Source organism: Gadus chalcogrammus, chromosome 16, assembly GCF_026213295.1.
Source record: "Gadus chalcogrammus isolate NIFS_2021 chromosome 16, NIFS_Gcha_1.0, whole genome shotgun sequence".
NCBI lineage: Eukaryota > Metazoa > Chordata > Actinopteri > Gadiformes > Gadidae > Gadus > Gadus chalcogrammus.
This window is the reverse complement of record NC_079427.1, coordinates 35,976,531-35,997,042: the sequence shown is the minus strand read 5'-3', so window position 1 is coordinate 35,997,042 and position 20,512 is coordinate 35,976,531. Positions and strand designations below refer to the sequence as shown.

Genomic DNA, 20,512 nt, shown 5'->3' with positions numbered 1-20,512 from the left:
TTGACAGTCCTAATGGGGAGATTTGGAGGTACCTGGTCAGGTCTTGGTCAGCCTTCAAATCCCAGATGTGGAGACTGCAGGGATACCTCACAGAGAAGACGCTAAAGAGTCATCTCTCATTCATCGAGTGGACTCATTGGTTTGCAAATGACCACAAAGATGCTCCCATAGGCAGATTGCTGCATGGCATTCACCACTAATTCAAATTGTAGAGGTTGAAGCAGTCTTCCTTGTGGTCACTTGCCATAACACTGTCATGTGTTTTATGAAAACACCATCAGTAACATTTAAATTGAGTTGATGTGGACGGCTCTTTTTTTTGTCCGATTTCTTCAGTGTTCAGTGCCTGTTTGTGAGATATGCATTGTTTGAAAGATAAGCCTTTGATTTTGTTTAATTTTAATATGTCTTTCATCAACAGTGGTTTGGGGTTTTATAACAACAATTAAAGTGCTTAACTACTGGTGAACGATGTTGCAGAACATATATGTTTTTTGTTGATTGCATGGAAAAGGGAATAACCAGTTACAACTTATATGGTAAGAGCCTGGTAATACCATGGAAACAAACAAGGCTTCCTTTTACAGTACAGTTTCAGCTTAATTACTGGGTAAATTGTCGTGTTTTACTTGGTAACGTCGCAGAACGTACATGGTACAAGTTTGTGTTGACTACATGGAAAAGGGAATAATGTATTACAAATTATATGGTAAGAACCTGGTAATACCATGGAAACAAACGAGGCTTCCTTTTACAGTACAGTTTCAGCTTAATTACTGGGTAAATTGTCGTGTTTTACTTGGTAACGTCGCAGAACGTACATGGTACAAGTTTGTGTTGACTGCATGGAAAAGGGAATAATGTATTACACATTATATGGTAAGAACCTGGTAATACCATGGAAACAAACGAGGCTTCCTTTTACAGTACAGTTTCAGCTTACTTACTGGGTAAATTGTCGTGTTTTACTTGGTAACGTCGCAGAACGTACATGGTACATGTTTGTGTTGACTGCATGGATAATGGAATGTATCTATTATAAATTATATGGTAAGAACCTGGTAATACCATGGAAACAAACGGCTTCGTACCCAGTATTTAAGAAGATGTACCATGACACTAGAGGAAAACTTCCTGCAGAGGTTGTTACCAGGTAAGTAATTCCATAGTGGTAAATTGAATAAACCCTTTCTAAATGGGTGTAGCTATGAATAATAACTAAGAAAAAGTATTTTATTGGAAAGTACTATGCTAATTTCTAGATAGTACATCATTAAATTTGGGCTGTTACCAACATAAACCTTGGATAATAGGTGTTTCTAAGAATTGGTTGCCTAATTTCCTATTAAGTACACAATATCGGAGTTATTACCAACCTAAAACAGTTACAACTACACGCTACTTAGTTGAGTTGATGGGTAATAGTGGAGGTTTTACTTGGTATATTTCTGCTGTAATTCCTCTGTATTTACCTTCTTATTACCAGTGGTAATTACACAGTACTACACTATAATTTACCGGATTATTCCTCTGTATTTACATTCTTATTACCAATGGTAATTACCCAGTAATACACTATGATTGACCATGTATTTACTGGATAATTCCTCTGTATTTACCTTCTTATTACCAATGGTAATTACCCAGTAATACACTATGATTTACCATGTATTTACCGGGTAACTACCTCTGTATTTACCTTCTTATTACCAGTGGTAATTACCCAGTAATACACTATAATTTACCATGTATGTACCGGGTAAATACCTAGTAATTAGGGGACTGTAAAAGGAAGGGTTACCAAACATTCTAGTCAGAATGTTTAGTTCATATCTCCATGACAACACTGAGGGGGTGAACTTTTTTTGAGGAGGCTAGTTTTTATTTTATTGGACGTTAAAATGTATGAACAATTAGGTGCGCAGCATTTTGAGTGACAGCTAGCTAATGTTGCTAATTCGGTGTATGTCACCTAGATGGACGTATCTCCCGCCCCCCATCAATGGGGAGCGGGAGATCAATGCCCTTTTTTGGTTAAAGGAAATGAGGCAGAGTCAAACTATGATGAGTCAAACTAAGATGGCGACGCGCATAAACCAAGAGAATTGGATGCAGTTGGAATAACTGAGTTCTGCCTGGATGCTACATCCATTTTATATACTATCTATGGGCTATTGCCATGCTGCCTTGCACGCGATTTCATTTCACGCTGCGAGGCAGCCTGGATTCCATGGATCCGATTTTCGCCTGAGATGGAGAACCAATCACAGAACGGGGAGGGACGGCAAGACGATGACGACGTTTATGCGACATACCCATCGTCTTCTTCCGAATTGCGTGTATCTCACGCCGAATGCCTGAGACTTGAGAGCCCTGTTACCGGTATATTATCCCAGATGTTGACAGTCGCAGTTCAGCAAAAGAGGCGTAGAAGAAGAAGGGGGCCGGATGTTGACACTAATGGTTGTGGAACTGTGCAGCGCCGTATGACAAATGTATTAAATATGCAAATTTGATCTGACCTGACTGGAAAGTATTACCCGACACAGTGACACACGGTGAAGTGACACAATTCACCCGCCACAATACAACTCCACCCGCAAGTGGCGTGTGGTGGGTGTTAATTTCCATCCCTGCCACACACACACACACACACTCACGACGATCTGACCGTTGGGAAGCAGCCTAATGAGCCAGGAGGTGGGACAGTAAAAAAAAAAAAAAAAACACACACACACTACACTAACAAAACGGCGAATGTCGTCTACCCTAACTACACTAACACAACATTTTAGTGTAGTTAGGGTAGTTAGCGTAGACGACACACATCGTTTGTTGTCACGGTTGCAAGGCCCATTGGTGTACATGGCAGATCACAGGTCCCAGGACGTCCAGAGGATCTCTGAGTAACAGACGAGCAGCGGGCTACAGCCTCTCCGAGCTCAGTTCTGATTAACACTGGCAGATTGGAAGTGTTGCACTTTTCAAAATTATTTTGCACTCCAATAGGATTCCGACCATAGGCGGTGGTCTCACCCATTATTATTTGAGAAAGGAGTTAATGTGTCAATGGTATGTACAGGTGTCCTCACATTGCTGTGGGGTTGGGAGATAAAGCACCCTCTAGTGTGCGCTCGGTGTATGACCCCTTGTTGTAGGCTGGCCCGGTTACACATGTTAATTGGCAAACTGTTTGCACATCGTTGCAAAGCATGTGCATGAAGTGGGTTGTCCGTCTGTGAGTTAGGGTTAGGGTATATCCCAAACATATTTGCATGTGTTGTCAGAGTTCTTCTCACTTCCTGCTCATTCCAGGTACAGCTGAAGTCACATGACAGGACCTCACAGAAGAGCCACGGTAGGACTGTTGCTGTATGTTCTCCATTGTGTGCAAGCATTTGCAAGTGCAAGGGTGTCATATAATTTCCATACAGTAGAGCAGGACGCTACATCAACTGTATGATTTGTATGTTGTCATGGAAACACAAGCTGTCTCGTGAACCTAAAGCGGTTGCTACACAGTGAGGCATTCTCATTGGTAACCTCCCTCCGCTCTCGTCGCTCTCTCTACCCCTGTCTCCTCCGCAGGATAACGCTGCCCCCTGCAGGAGGTGGGAGAGGGATGTGATGTGACTGGATGGGATGAAGGTGTTATTTACCTGCAGCTGAACATGAACGAGCTCACCACTAGAGGGCAGTAAAGCAGTGACCACAACACGCTATAGCAGCGGTCGGCAACTAGGTTTGGCCTCAGGACAATTTTTTTTCCAGCCAGTAGGTGGCGGGCCAGAACATTAGCCAAGGCTAGTTCAAGGAATTGATTAATGAAAGTGCATCTGGAACTGCAACGCAGGCCCGTCAGCTGGCTTACGCCTCGTTTCCACATAGGTACATTCGCGTATGCGATCCAACCGTCTCCGACCGAAAGTCCATTCATTCCTATGTGATTCTCCGTAATGTCAGTTTTTCCTCCGAGACTCCTCCCCTCCGTAAAATTTCTGTCCGGTATGTCCGTAATATACGTTCAGAAAATGTAACTTTCGCCGTCGTTTTACGGAGATACCGTATGAAAGTTAAGTATCAACGGTCACCCGCTCTTTTTAATTAAATATATTTCACAAAACATGCAAGTACCTGGCAGGCCGAACTCCTCGCTGATCTCTTTCCAAGCCTGGTTGGTTTTGTTTTTATCTCTGTATATGTCCATCCTCATGTTCCAAAGTACCGGTCTCCTAAAAACGGCTGTCCGTAAATAAATTCATGTCCGTACGTAAAACACTAGCGACCCCTTCCGTAAATTTACGGAAGCACGGATACGAAAAACATACGTATGCGGAAACGAGGCATAAATCATATGCCTACCAAGCACTAGATGACTCTTAAAAGACGTACATACAAACAAGTATTTGCCCTAAACACGTAAATGTCATGCCTGACAGGGACGCGGGAAGTGGGGGTGCTTAGGGTGCTGCAGCACCCCCCCCCCCCCCTGACGGCCCCTGGCTGTAACTGCAAGGAAGAAAGTTTGATTAGGCCTAGGCTACATTAATTTCCCATATTGGCAGCAATGTTCCACAAACATGATTTTTCATTAAATTATTGACATCCACCCTTTTTATGATATTTATCATATAATTTTATTTAGAACATTGTCTGTGTAGGCTGACGTAGGCTATGACACACAACGCAGAACTGTCCATAGCTGAATATGGTACTATGCTGATTTTACATAAGCATGTTGGTGTTCAACATCTGTTGTAGTGCAAAACATTCTAAAATGGGTGTAAAATGTTGCTGGCCATATTAATACTGTAGACACGTTGAATGTTATCGCTTTGATTTTGGAATCCCGCACGTAAACTGGTTGGCAAAAAAAGAGCAAAGACGGACGGTCACTTTCCTCATATCAGACAACTCGTAACTCTGGATGAAAATGAAGGCTTTCTTTTATTGTCAGTTTCCTTTGTAAACCTTTAGAAATAACCACCTGAATCCTTGTTATAAACTCTGTATAATCCCGGACGGCAACAGCTTGTCGGCATGTTGTTAGTGTGTGAAATTCAGCACAGTATCAGCCGAGTTGACTCTAATTTCCACATTGTTTACTTGCTAACGTTTGTGAATAACAGAGTGGCAGAGTTAGCCTTTTTACACACCAGTTGAGTGTTTATCAGAGCGGAGCCCTGAATGTGAAGTCACCCTTAATCTCGTCTCTGTAAACAATGGATGTTGCGCAGCATTTATTATGACGTCATTATATAGACTTTCTCTCAGCACCCCCCCCTCGGACTGACTTTGCGCGTCCCTGATGCCTGATCACGTTGGGTAGAGGTGTTGCTGCACTGTCTCCACAGAGACAACGCAGCGATATCATCATGAGCAGTTCTGACTAGAGCCCGACCGATATATCGGCAGGCCGATATTAGGCATTTTTCAAACTATTCGGTATCGGCATTTATAATGGCCGATAAATGAATATAAAAAAAAAAAGTTCGTTCACCAGAGGGCTCTCTAACGCCCCAAACCCGCTGATTCAGCCAGAGTTAGGCAGAGTGAATGACGAGATCATCGGTGTTGTTCATGTGTGCAAGTGTGTTCATGGTAAGTTGGCAGCTGTCACGAGACATAGATTGCTTGAATAACAATTAAAAGAACATCCCCATCAATTTTCTAAAGTCGATAAGCATGACTTCATGACTTCAAGACTACCATGTCCAGTTTTGCTGTTGTTACGTGTTAGCTGAGAGTGAAAAGGACTACAAATAACCAATGTTAGGGAAATCTGTTTGTTTTGTTGCGCGTTTCTGGATTTTGTTTTTATATATATATATATATATATATATATATATATATATATATATATATATATATAGGCCGATATATCGGCATATCGGATTTTTAAATCACAAATATTCGTATCGGTATCGGCCTTAAAAATCCTATATCGGTCGGGCTCTAGTTCTGACTGGAGAGAAAGTGAAATCCGCGAGCTGCTGATCATGTGAGAGAAGGTGATGCAGTCATATTAAACAAAGACGTTTAGGAGACGCAGAGGAACTGTCCTGACGAGGCTTTTGTCGGTATAAAAAACCCTAACCCGTCCCTAACCCAAAAGTGGTCAGCAAAATAAAGAATATATTGACGTTTTCGCACTTGTAAATAGCCCCGTTTGTAGCCTACACTCAGACGTGAACTCATTCTTGCATGCGGGTGTCTTCATTCATAAAAACATTTGGGAATATGCAAATTATTCTAAACGGGTTTAGACTCTGTGCGCAGACCCGCCTTCTCCAGTGTACCAAGAAAGCCCACGCCGTGACGAATGAGGGATTTTACCCCCCCGGTTTTACACAGGAAACTTGAGATGGTGAAATCGCCGGGCGTGCCAAGCCTCGACCGAACCGGCTTGGCAGTGTAGAAAGGCCATATGCTGGAGAGAGGGCAGTAGTGCGCACCTAAAAAAGCAGCCAACCACTCTTAAAACACATCACGCAACACAAAACAACACAATACACATACACACCACAGCGGGTGCTGACTGACTGCACACACACACACGCACACCGGCGGGTGCTGATTGACTGCGCGCATACACACGCACATATACAGTACACACACCATGGCGGGTGCTGACTGACTGCGCTCACACACAACCCTCCGTTCCTAGCCTACTCACCATTAGAAGAGCTGCAGGCGAAGTAGCCTCATCAGAGACTCTACTTGCGTTGAACAGCAAAATCTTTTGTGGACTTTTGTCAACAGCTCCTGCCTTTCTCTACGTGCAGTATCACACACAAATACGTAATGTAGGGTCGCCATGGTTGGTATATAGGCCTATAAAGGGGGTTCCGTTTAATTTAATATTGCATAGTTTCCAATAACTTCCACTCAGCCCCTCGCAGCTTACGTGTGACCGTGACGAGTGCGTCTCTAAACTTCCGGGAGTAGTAGAAGGAATTGATGCAATTAAATTCAAAAACTGTTGTGAAAGAAAAAAAAGTTCACTGTATCCGGTCCTTTACATTTAACCTGACAGATATAGGTATTCGATATTCAAAAAATAATAAAAATAATAAAAAAAAATAAAAAAAATCACATGACTTCTGAATAATCTGGCGGGCCAGACATTATGTCTGGCGGGCCAGTAGATGCCAACCCCTGCCCTATAGCCCGTATCATTGAGGCCAACCCGATAGCCTGTAGTAGTGAGGACCATCTTTTAGCCTGGAGGAGGGAGGACCAGGTTAGCTGACTGTAGTAGTGAGGACCACCCTATAGCCTGGAGGAGTGAGAACCAGGCTAGCTAACTGTAGTAGTGAGGACCATCCTATAGCCTGGAGGAGTGAGGACCAGGCTAGCTGACTGGAGTAGTAAGGACCAGGCTCGCTGATTGAAGTAGTGAGGAACACCCTATAGCCTGGAGGACAAGCTGACTGGAGGTCCTCTTTTAGGAGCTACGAGGGGGGGTAGGGTCCTACCTCTCCCGGAGCTGAAGATGCAGTCCATCTCGACGCTGGAGCGGGAGTGGGACACACAGAGTGCGGTGCTGGGGACCAAGCCCTCCTGGGGAGGGGTCCGGTCGGTGGTCCGGACCAGGTACCAGCCCGGTCTCTCAATGGGTTTCTCTACCAGCTCCACTGTCTGACCTGAGACACAGAGGGAAGCACCTCCTCAAACACCTTACCTCAGCGTCTACCTGTCTGACTGTCTATTGGTCTACCTTTCTGTCTGTCTAGTGGTCTACCTGCCTGACTGTCTAGTGGTCTACCTCAGTGTCCTATCCGTCTGACTGCCTAGTGGTCTACCTGTCTGACTGTCTATTGGTCTACCTTTCTGTCTGTCTAGTGGTCTACCTGCCTGACTGTCTAGTGGTCTACCTCAGTGTCCTATCCGTCTGACTGCCTAGTGGTCTACCTGTCTGGTGGTCTACCTCTGTGTCCTATCTGTCTAACTGTCTGGTGGTCTACCTGTCTGTCTGTCGGTCTGTCTGTCTGTTTAGCGGTCTACCTTTCTGTCTGTCTAGTGGTCTATCTTTCTGTCTAGTGGTCTACCTGTCTGACTGTCTAGTGGTTTACATCTGTGCCCTATCCGTCTGACTGTCTAATGGTCTACCTGCCTGTCTGTCTACTGGTCTAACCTCTGTCTTTTTACCCATCTGTGTCTGTCTATCCTGTCAATCTGTCTTTCTTTTTATTCACCTGTCTGTGTGTGGCTCATTTGTCTACCGGTCTGCCTGTCTGTCATCCCTTTGTCTGTTTTTCCCCAATTGTCTGTTGTGTTGCTTAACAGTCTGTCTACCTGTCTGTCTTTCTTTCTGTTGTGTTGTCTTACCCGTCTGTCTACTTGTCTGTCTGTCTGTCTTTACCCATCTGTTTGTCTATTTTCCATGTGCCTGTTGCTCTCAATGTAGGTCTGTCTGGCTGTCTAATTTTCTACCTGTCTGTCCGTCTAGTGTTCTAGCTGTCTGTCTGGCTAGTGTTCTACCTGTCTGGCTGTCTATTGTTTTACCTTTCCGTCTTTCTAGTGTTCTACCTGTCTGTCTGTCTGTCTGTCTGTCTAGTGTTCTACCTTTCTGTCTGTATAGTAGTTTACCTGTCTGATGGTGTGTCATCTGTATGTCTGCCTCCCCTTCTGTCAGTCTGTCTTCCTGTCTCTATGTCTAGTTTTCCCCCCAACTGTCTGTGTGTTACTCTTGTGTTACCCATCTGTCTCCTCATCTGTCTAAATGTTTATCTCCTGTCTGGTTGTTACTTGTGTTACCGGTCTTAGTGTCTCCCTGTCTGTCATTCTGCCTCCCTGTAAACTTGTCTGTCTATCTGTTTCCCCGTCTGTGTGTGTGTGTATTTGTTACCTGATTGTGTGTAACCCGTCTACCTGTCTGTCTACCTGTCTGTGTGTTACCTGAACTGATGGTCAACTCTGAACTGCAGCCAGCGGTAAAGTCTTGGCGAACCACAGTCAACTCACATCCCCCTGAGAGCTGGAGAGAAGGTAGAGAGACACAGAGAGGGAGTGGTAGAGAGAGAACGGTAGAGAAACATAGAGAGAGAGGGAGAGAGAGAACGGTAGAGAGACATAGAGAGGGAGAGATAGAACGATAAAGAGACAGAGATGAAATGGTAGAGAGAGCAGTAGAGCGACATAGAGAGGGAGAGAGAGAAAGGTAGAGCGACAAAGAGGGAGGGAGAGAGAGAACAAGTAGAATTATTGATATTGTTTTTCATGTTGATAATTTGACCCACACAAAGAAGATAAGGCTATCTTTGGACTTTGAGCATAAAATCTCTATCTATCTCATCGTGTGTCTATCGTTTGTGTGTGTGTGTTGGGATGTGTGCGTGTGTCGTTGTGTGTGTGTGTGTTGGGGTGCGTGTCGGTGTTTGTGTGGGTATGTGTTTACGTTTCAAAAAATAATTGGTGGACAAAAGACCTGATAATAAAGTAACACACTTAACAAAGAATTAAAAAAAACTCGCAACTACTCACAACTATAAACCATAAAATATTTAATCGTGATTAATCGCATTAATGTCATAGTTAACTCGCGATTAATCGCAAATTCTTTTTCTATGCTAAATATCCCTTGATTTTTTTGTCCCATAATTCTTCTCATTTTAATTCTCTTATCAACATGGTGAAGTGCATCGGCTTGCCTTGTGCAAATGATTTTTTATTGAGAACAACATTGGCATATACTGATCAAAACAGGACGATACAAAAAAAGAGCCTATAGTGCAATTAAACGACTGCTTTGAACAAATGTCATTTGAACATAGCAGTCAGGCTACTGCTTCTTTGTTTTGGGCCAAAGAAAAAAAAACGCCGTTAAAATTGGTTTGCGTTAACGTCGTTAATAACGCGTTTAAATGACAGCTCTACTCACAACAACTTAAGGCCAATTTTCACCAGATCCATCTAAGTAGCGTCATGCCAGCAAAACGTTTGCCGCAGACAATAGTAACCATTTGCTACAGACACACAGACAACGCTACTTATTTTGATCTAAAAGCCTACCTGTTTTGAAAACAGTCTAACACAATCACGTAACATAGTCCATCTATATTCATGAGTTTAAACTTCCCACCGATTGATAAGTTAACGTTACTAACGTTATTATTATTATTATTATTAACGTCTAGTGTCATGAACGCATCGCAAGCGGGCTCGCGTCTTGCTGAGGACTACATTGTGACGTCGCTTAGCCATAACTCAGCCGAAACGTGTCCGGACTGCTTCTAGTGTGGATTGCAGTACAGAACACAGACTCTTCGCTGCCGTACCGCTTCTGAGCTGGATCTGGTGGAAATGGGCCTTCAGTAATAGCACAGAGTGAAAGAAAGTAATAAAGGAAGATAGAGTAGATGACCTCAACAGACACCATAAAGAATGTAATGTCAGATTTCTGTGGTAACAGCCATTCTATCCCATCATAGATTGTAGTTAACTTCTGGGTCAGAGATAATTGAACACATACTGATTACATCAAACCAACAGGAAGTTGCAAGGTTTCCGAATGACCCCAAGTATCTGCTGCGATGCACATGACCACCTATCAAATAATACTGTAGTTAGTTCAGTACCTTGGACAGTTAAATCAGTTACCTTGGACAGGTAAATCAGTTACCTTGGACCGGAATATCAGTTACCTTGAACAGGTGAATCACTTACATGGTATTGAAAGTCTTTACCTCAGACAGGTAAGTCTTTACCTCATTCAGGTAAGTCTTTACCTCGTTAAGATAAGTCTTGACCTCAGACAGGTACTTCTCTAGTTACTTAAGAGTGACTGTAAGACATCATGTTTGGACCACACACACAAACACAGATAGACACAGAAAACCACACAGACAAACAATTTGAATGGCTACTAAACAAACATATACTTACATGCAATGCCTTCGGATATGTATTTGAGTGTGTCTGCATGCACGTGTGTGGGTATGTGTAAGGGATTATTTAACAGAAACAATCTATGAAGTCCAGCCCTATATCCATGCCTCCATGCCCATACATGCAGCATCTCCCAGACAGCTTGTAGCTTGCTATTTGATTCTTGAAATTACGACGGTGCAAAAGCGCTCCTATTACAACAATAAAAACAAGTATAAAGACAACAATATTCACTAACTGCCATACATAAAATGGAAAAATAAAATGGGTCATTAAAAAGGAAATATATTTACAGGCTGCAATTTCACCAATAGCATACCACATGATTTGCTTTCACTACTAACATAAGAAAATAGATATTACATTTAAATTTGGCACATACCAAATTTTTCATAGGCCTAGCATTATGAACATATTGGTAGTAGATCCTCATAGCGTGTATGATTTAAGTGTAGCCTATGCTATGATTTGATTAGTGTGTGTTAATGAGTGTGTGTGTGACCATCTGCCAGGTATCCTGTACCAAATCTTGTTGCTAAGAGACCTTTAGCTGGACAAGGATCTCTCTCTCTCTCTCTCTCTCTCTCTCTCTCTCTCTCTCTCTCTCTCTCTCTCTCTCTCTCTCTCTCTCTCAGGTTAAATGCTCTGCTTGACCCTGTTGTTTATGCGCTCAGGGATGGAGACAGAAGAGAGTAAAGAGGAGGAGGAGAGGAGGGGAGGAAGAGAGGAGGATGAAAGAAAGAGAGGAGGAGAGGAGGTAAGAGAAGGAGAGGAGGTGAGAGAATGAGAAGAGGAGAGGAGTGGAGAGCAGGAGAGAAGAAGAGAAGGAGAGGACAGAGAACCCCTCTCTCTGAAGAGTGGACTACATGTTCACATCCCTTCTATACAGTACAAGTTCAATATCCTAGCCACAGCCAGCTCTAAGCACCTGGTATACACACACACACCGACACACACACCCCTGATCAAGTGCCATTGGTTTTGCTGATAGTAAAACTTTTAGATAGTGTAATGTGCTGTTAGCTCCCAGTGCGTTTGGCTGACATTGCTAACTGTTAGCTGACAGTGTAACTTTCTGTTACAAAGCATAAGGGGCAGCCGGAAAGAACATACTGGTACTTGGGTTAGGGCTGGTGGATATCTGGAACCCTACTGACCATTATGTGAGTATTACAGAAGTATGAGAAAGTAGATTCGTATTAGAACAGCATTACTACAGTGAAGATCCTTCATCTGTCCTATGGATTAGAGCGGTACAGTGTTAGAGTAGTACTCACTCGACTGCTGTCTTTTAACAGTTTAAAACTCATCCACTTTGGCATTACGTCCACCGCACCTAAAGTCACTCCTGATTCCTTCTGCTGATCTATACTTCTATCTATAATCTATATCTGTCTATATATGCTTCTATCATTTGTGTTGAACTTCTCTCTCTTCGCGTAGCTCCTGTCACTGATTCACAGCCAACTCCCTCACTCTGACACACAACAAACACGCCCTCTCCCTCTCCCTCTCCCTCTCCCTCCCTCCCTCTCTCCCTCGCCCTCCCTCCCTCCCACTCTCTTTATCTCCCTCCCTCTCTTCCTCTTTCCCTCCCGGCAGGCGGCATTCTGCTCAGTCAGTCGGTGTTGTGTGTGTGCGGACATTGTGAGACAAAATGAGGAAGAGAGAGAGATCAAATAAGATAAAGAGAGAGAGAGAGACAGTGAGTGAGAGAAAGTGAAAGAGAGAGTCATATGACCCCCAGATGGTTCCAGAATGGCTTCAATCTCAACCAAGCAGTGAATGGATCTTATTCACACACACACACACACACACACACACACACACACACACACACACACACACACACACACACACACACACACACACACACACACACACACACACACACACACACACATTGTTCTAGCCTGTGCTGTAGCAGTAACACAAGCTAGGATAGCTAAACATGCCTCATGCTAGTATAGCATCATTATAGTATCGTGTAGCATACAAATCTACTACTACTTCTAGATCACAGTTATACATTACAGTTCTAGATTTCTGTTTACAATTTTATCTTCAATTCTTACAATTTTATCCTATAAACAAATACACCAATACTTCATATAAACAAGCTGAACCACTTTCTAAATGACCAATAATCATCACTAACCTAACATCTTAACTAACCAGCTCCAACCTAGTACCCCAAACTAACCATCTCTAACCTAACAACTAAACTAACTATCTCTAACCTTAACTAACCATCTCTAAGGTTACACCTTAACTAACCATCTCTAACCTAGAGTTACACATGTAGAACAAGATAAACTAGAACTGCAAGCAGTTATCCAGGGGTCCAAGCGATGTGCATTTCGCCGGCACAACGCGAAGCATGTATTCAAAACGCTACCGTGAACCTGGTTCGGTGTGGGAGTTATAGCCCCAAACGCGTTTTCCTTGGTATAGCGCCACCTAGTGACCGGCGTGTCTGGATTTTGTCGCCTGCGTTCACCTCACGGACCTGGATCTAGTCATGCAATTGACGTGTGTGCACCATTTCCGGTTTGGGCACTTTTAGGGAAGGAAGTATAAAGATACACAATGTCGTCGTTTTTGGCGCCCCCTTTTGGCAAAAATTTCCGAAGAGAATCTTCCTTGTGGCGAAATTTTCCGATTTTTTTTACCGAACGCCAGTAAGGGTAGCACCGACATGTGTGTACAATTTGGACTCGATCCGATGTCTAATTTCGGATTTTTTTGATTTATGATTTTCCACGTGTAACGTAGCTAATAAACAGATATTCAAAACGCTACTTTTTCGTCGTCGACGGTCGGATCAAAAAAGTGTCTTTTCGTGTGCGTCTGATGATGTCGTGTGCAAAGTTTGGTGTCGATCGGGCAAGAAATGGAGGAGTAGCGAAAAGGCAGTTTAGCGGTTTTCGCGATTTTGCGAAAGAAAATCATAGACGCAAATGGGCGTGGCCTATGCCAAAAGATGCAGCAGACTCCAGTGCATCTGTGGGTATAACGTTGGACTGTGGGAGGTTTGGTGTGGGAGTTATAGCCCCAAACGCGTATTCCTTGGTATAGCGATCCAACCTGTTGGCTTGGACCCCTAATTATAAAGACAGAGAGACAAGGAGACAGAGAGAGAGGAGAGAAAGAGAGAGAGTGAGACAGAGAGAAATAGAGAGAGAGAGGGAGAGAGAGAGAGGGGGATAGAGAAGGAGAGAGAGTAAGACAGAGAGCGAGAGCGGGGGGGTTGTGGGGGGGAAACCTTACAACAATAAAGGACACCACCCTATTTTTTCTTTTTGTGTTTTTCTGAAACTAAACCTCCCCCCCCCACACACACACACACACACTGCAGACACACACAGAAATACTCCAGACACACACACATACAAACTCAGAGGGGAACATCTTACTTAAACTGGGCTGGGTTCATCATCACAGCAGAGAGAGAGAGAGAGAATGCTGTGCAGCCCAGTACAATCACAGCCTTCTACTGGTTATACTGGGATCTGTTCGGTTCAACCCTGTTCTTCTACACTGGGAGCTTTTTGGCCAAACCAAATCTGCTATTGGTTAATACTGGGAGCTGCCCTGTGCAAGCAGTCTGACAAGATAATTTGTAAAAAGCAGACAGAACCACAGCTCTATAAGGACTCCATCAAACCACACCAACACACAAACATACACACATACACACACACACACACACACACACACACACAAGACAATAAAAGGGTTATGATTGAAACAGGCTCACTGTGTGTGTGTGTGTGTGTGTGTGTGTGTGTGTGTGTGTGTGTGTGTGTGTGTGTGTGTGTGTGTGTATGCATGTGTGGCATTTTGAAATAGGCCAGTAGCAAGAGTTTGAACTAGTTTCTTTCTCTGCCTCCGACTCCTAGCAGTGTGTGTTTGGGCAAATGCATGTGTTTGTGTGATTGGTGTGTGTGAGTTTGTATGGATATGGATGTATTGTATGTGCATATTAATGCTTTCAGAGTCGTAGTAGTGGTTATATTAGTATATAAGTGTGTGTATCCGTAGTGTATAAGTGTGTATATTAGTACTATTACTGTGCAGTATTGTGTATACGAGTGTATGACTGTATGCAGCGTTTTGGATTATTTTTGTTTACAGATGTTTATAGTGTGTTGGAGGGTGTATCTTTGTTTATAGATTTGTTAAAGTGAGTTGAAGTTTGTATCTTTGTTAATAGATTTGCATAGTGTGTTGGTTTGTTTTTGTTTATATATGTGTATGTAGTGTGTTGGAGTGTGTATCTTTGTTTATAGATGTGTATGTAGTGTGTATCTTTGTTTATAGATGTGTATAGTGTATTGGAGTGTGTATCTTTGTTCATGTGTACGTTCTTCATAACATGTCCTACCAGAACACTGGTCTTCATAAAATGTCCGAACAGACAACCTGGTCTCTCAATCCGTGAAATGACCACGGACGCTTTACACGAAATCCGTGGGATCATCACGGAAACACGCAGATTTCCGTGATTTGCGCACGGAATTCGCTCCAATGCAAGTTAACGACACTGATATTCCGTGGCACACACACAGATCCCCGTTTCAACGAGCGAGTCGACCACGGGCGCTTAACTCAAAATCCATGGTGGTCTCACTGAAACAGTTGAATCGTCCGTGATGTGTCCACGGAAGTTGCTCCAATGCAAGTAAATTACACTGATATTCCGAGGCACACACACGGATCCCCGTTTCACAGAGCGAGTCGACCTGGTCGACACCAGGTACCGGTTACATAAACTTTGGCGAGCTAGCCAGGAGAGATATCGTGTTTGCTGTTCAATGTGAGTGATGTACATCCCCCCAATGTCCAAAAAATGATTGTTGAACACATTGTAAAGAATGATGTTGCCACGTCACACCAAAAAGTCTCTTTCCACCTTCGAGTCTTCTCAGGGAAAAGTCCACGTCCACACAGTGAACCAGACTACGACACCTGGCGTTCAGGTGTTGAATTCTTGATGACCGATCCATCCATCTCTGATTTACACAGAACAGAGAAAATATTACACAGTTTACTACCTCCGGCCACAGACGTTATCAGGCAGCTCACTCCTCAAGCCTCACCATCAGAGTATATTGAGCTCCTCGACTCAGTCTACGGCTCAGTGGAAGATGGAGACGACCTGGTTGCCAAGTTCATGAACACTCTGCAGAACGATGGTGAGAAGCCATCAAACTGCCTGCACCGATTGCAAGTTATACTGAGCACAGCAATCATAAGAGGTGGTATTGCAGAAAGGGAAAGAAATCGCAGTCTTCTGAAACAATTCTGCAGAAGCTGTTGGAACCATGACTTGATTACGGACCTTCAACTGGAACTGAAAAAAACACAACCTCCTCCTTTCGCCGAGCTGGTGTTCCTTATCAGGATGGAGGAGGACAGACACGCCTCAAAGGAAGATCGGAAGAGGAGACACCTTGGTCTACAAAAGCAAGTTCCTGTGCCATTCAAGCCACGAGCTGCAACACACCGCCAAGCTGTTAACCCCTGTGAATTCTCTGACGCTGCAGCTGCTGAGATCCCAAATGTCTATGCACTCACCTCCACAACCAAAGACAAGATATCCTGAATCAGCGGAGATCAATGAATTAAAGAGACAAGTCAAAGAAATCAAAGCTCAAGTCGCATCAATGAACATTACTCCTCAAAAAGGTGCAATCGACAGTCCCGAAGTTGAAATGACTACTTTAAAGAGACAGATCGCTGAGCTCCAAAGTCAAATCCCCTTGCGTGGAGTGCAGAGCCCCCACATGACCAAAAACACATACCAGAGAACAGCAGAGCAGCGCAGTATTAGTGGACTGGCATCAAACCGCCCTCGCCCTTGGTACTGTTTCCGTTGTGGTGAAGATGGGCATATTGCACCAAGCTGTGAACGTGAACCAAATACTGCCCTCGTTGAAGAAAAGAGGCGTCAGTGTAAAGACAAGCAACTCAAGTGGGATCAGTTAAACTGCTGAAGGTCGCTGTTGAAGGGCAAACAGAGTCAGGAGAGAAAAGCGCCCAAAGAAAATTGAAAAAGTAACTAACAACTCTGCTCAACATGAACCATCATTCATCGAACTGCCAAAGGGGCTTGTGGGAACAAAGTGCACAGCTCAGATTATAATTGGAGGAAAGGAAGTAAATTGTCTGTAAGACACCGGATCTCAAGTCACCACAATCCCCCTGTCATTCTACAAGAAGCAATTATCAAACTATCGAATGAAACCGCTGAATGACCTGCTGGAAGTTGAAGGAGCAAATGGACAAGCTGTGCCTTACCTTGGATATGTAGAGCTGAGTCTGACCTTCCCCAAAGAGTTTCTAGGAACTGAAACTGAAGTGCCAACATTAGCGCTAGTGGTTCCAGATATGACTAACATGCCCCAGATCCTCATTGGCACCAACTCACTAGATGTCCTCTACTCAAGCTAGACTGAGAAGAACATTGGCCGCCCTCAGTCAGCACTTGATGGTTACAAAGCTGTTATAAAGATTCTTGAAGTGAGACAGAAGCAAGCAAGTACTGATGCCATTGGATGGGTGAAAGTAATGGGAAACACACCTGAAATCGTTCCAGCAGGCTGCACAGTGGTCCTAGATGGGCTTATCCATGTGAACAGAGCTCACACAGAAAGTAATGGGGAACACACCTGAAATCGTTCCAGCAGGCTGCACAGTGGTCCTAGATGGGCTAATCCATGTGAACAGAGCTCACACAGAAAAATTGGTCACCGTGGAACCACCAACACAGTCCTCGCTGCCCAATGGCTTGCTGGTGGCTAGCTGCTTACACACCCTACCTGCTAAACGATCCTTTCACCGACCAGTCCTGATAAAGAACGAGACAAAGAATGACATAGTGATTCCTCCAAAGACTGTGCTAGCTGAGGTCCATGCTATCCATCAAATAATAGCAAAAGAGCAAAACACGAGCCCATGTAATTCCTATCAAAGCAAATCAGAATCTGCTCACTCCAAGATGGAGTTTGATTTTGGTGACTCTCCTGTATCACCTGAATGGAAAGACAAAGTTACATCGCTTTTGAACTCCATGCCTGAAGTCTTTGCTCAAAATGATCTTGACTTTGGTTATACAGATAAAGTGAAGCATCACATCAAATTAAGTGATGAGACTCCTTTCAAACATAGAGCCAGACCAATTCACCCACAGGATGTGGATGCAGTGCGAAAGCACCTTCGAGAATTGCTAACAGCCGGCATCATCCGCGAATCAGAATCCCCTTTTGCATCACCCATAGTGATAGTTCGAAAGAAGAACAACTCAGTATGCCTGTGCATTGACTTCAGGAAGCTCAACTCCCAGACAATAAAAGACGCATAAGCATTGCCCAATCTGGAAGAAGTTTCCTCAGTAATGACTGGCTCAAAGTGGTTCTCAGTCCTTGACCTGAAGTCGGGCTATTACCAGATCGAGATGGAAGAGGCTGACAAGCAGAAAACGGCATTTGTGTGCCCTCTCGGATTCTGGGAGTTCAACCGAATGCCACAAGGGATAACAAATGCGCCCAGCTCATTCCAAAGACTAATGGAGAGGTGCATGGGTGATCTCAACAGGAAGGAAGTGTTGGTCTTCATTGACGACGTCATAGTCTTCTCGAACACTCTAGAGGAGCATGAAATCCGGCTGCGACAAGTCCTTGAACGTCTGAAAGAGTATGGACTGAAACTGTCTCCAGAAAAATGCAAGTTCTTCCAAACGTCCGTCAAATATCTGGGCCACATTGTGTCACAAAATGGAGTTGTCGAGCTCCGTGGGAGGCGTCTATTTGTTTCTTTCTAAGCAGCGATTGGTCGCTAGTTTTAGTTACTTTACAGATAGAAAAAGATAGAAAAAATGCCGAAAGGTAAAGGCAGGAAGAAGGCAGAGTAGGAGGAAGAGGATAGCAATCTGAACCAATTGAAAAAAAAAAAAAAAAAAGAGAGATGAATTGGAAAAGACAACTGCTCTGAAAAAAATTAGAGAGCAAATCAAACTGCTTGCCGACGAAATTCGTTTGTTCAAGGATGAAGCGACTCGGAACAAAGAGCAGAGGGAGTTGACGGACCTACACACGACGCTAGTTAGAGAAGGACTGATAGCGGCCCGCCCCCTCGACTCAGGGCCCTCTGAGGGAAATGACCAAGGCAAAGGAGGAGGAACCTTGGGAGCCTATGGTCGCATGTACCCCACACTGCCATCGTGTGCCACAGAAGGGGAATACATCTTCCCGATGCAGCCATCGACGCCATCTGGTGGTTTACAGGAGTCAAGACACAGTGTTCTCTCAGACGTCAACAGCTTTATAGGCGAGTACTCGGTCATCTGCAGTACCCCCCACGTGCCACGGAAGGGAAATCCATCTGCCCCACCTGACTATGCTAATCATGATGCGATCCAGATTCCACAACAATGTCTACATCCGAACCCCCCGGTACAACAACCCCCCGAGGTGAGGCCTGGAACAGTGACTAAGAATGAATCACGCATTGGAGGATTTGATGACAACAACCAACCACACTGCAGCGCGATGGGAGGCGCAGCAACACCACACATGACGACCAAAGATGAGAAAGACGAAATAGTTAACCTCAGGCCCTTGAAGAAGATAGAAAGCGTGGAGGGACGCACAATCCTCTATGAACCCTCCAGACCGAAGGACATCGAAAGATGGAGTGCGGAAATCGACCACCCGAGGAGAGCAGGCCTACAGCCATGGATGAAATTGAAACAACTGATGCTTCTGTACGAACTCCACCCCTACGATGGCCTTGCTATATTGTTCAAACACCTGAGCGGCACTGAGCGCACCCAGATTCGATACGATGTGGAAGATGCCATTGGAGAAGACGGAATGAGACCAGGAAAGGGATGGGAGGCCATAAAGGCGTGGATCCAAAAACACTCCAAGGCACAGGTCAACTGGACAACAATCACTCGTTGTTTGCAGAAGGAAGACGAGGGTCTGGACCAGTTCAATAAGCGCTTCTTCGAATGTTATTTGCTGTACTCAGGCCAAACTGAATATGATATGGACACCATCGACCAGTCACAGGACTTGCCTTTGAAGACCATGTATCTCCAGCAGGTACTGCCGGAGATCCGAAGGGGAGTAAAGACAAGGCTTCCCGGCTGGGACAACAGTAACTGCACGATGGCAGAGATCAAGGAGTTCGGAGAAAAGGTGGATCGAGATGAAGAAGTCAGGATTCGATTCCTGGCTGACGAGAAGAAGGGAATGGCCAGGGAACGAGAAAGATTCCCCCAGTCCAACAGGGACAGAGGACGATTCCCCCAGTCAGACAGACAGAAAGAACCTCGACCATGCCACAACTGTGGACAAATTGGACACTGGATAAGAGAATGTAAAGCCCCTCGAAAGATGTACCGTGACCGCTCCAACGAGAGAGTAGGGGAAGAAAACCGCTCAGACAAAATGAGGGAACGATTGAAGAAGTTACAGGCGAAGAGTGTTGAAGAACTTGGCACGCAAACTAACTGAGATGGGGTGAAGAGTAGGGAGTGTTTGAGTGTTTGTTATTTTCATTCCTTTATTTTCACGAGAGGTTAGTCTTCGAAAGATGCTAGGACTTTTGTCAC

The 20,512-nt window shown here is 44.3% G+C and overlaps 1 protein-coding gene across 1 annotated transcript in view; it reads right to left on the bottom strand.

Annotated features, from left to right (window-relative positions):
• Window positions 1-20,512, bottom strand: part of kalrna (kalirin RhoGEF kinase a) — a 303,497-nt gene that overhangs the window by 62,564 nt on the left and 220,421 nt on the right. The window contains exons 37-38 of the mRNA XM_056610756.1: window positions 8,902-8,980; window positions 7,479-7,646 (exon numbers count right to left, since the gene is read on the bottom strand). Coding sequence (XP_056466731.1) covers window positions 7,479-7,646; window positions 8,902-8,980 — 247 coding nt within the window. The remainder of the gene's footprint in view (window positions 1-7,478; window positions 7,647-8,901; window positions 8,981-20,512) is intronic.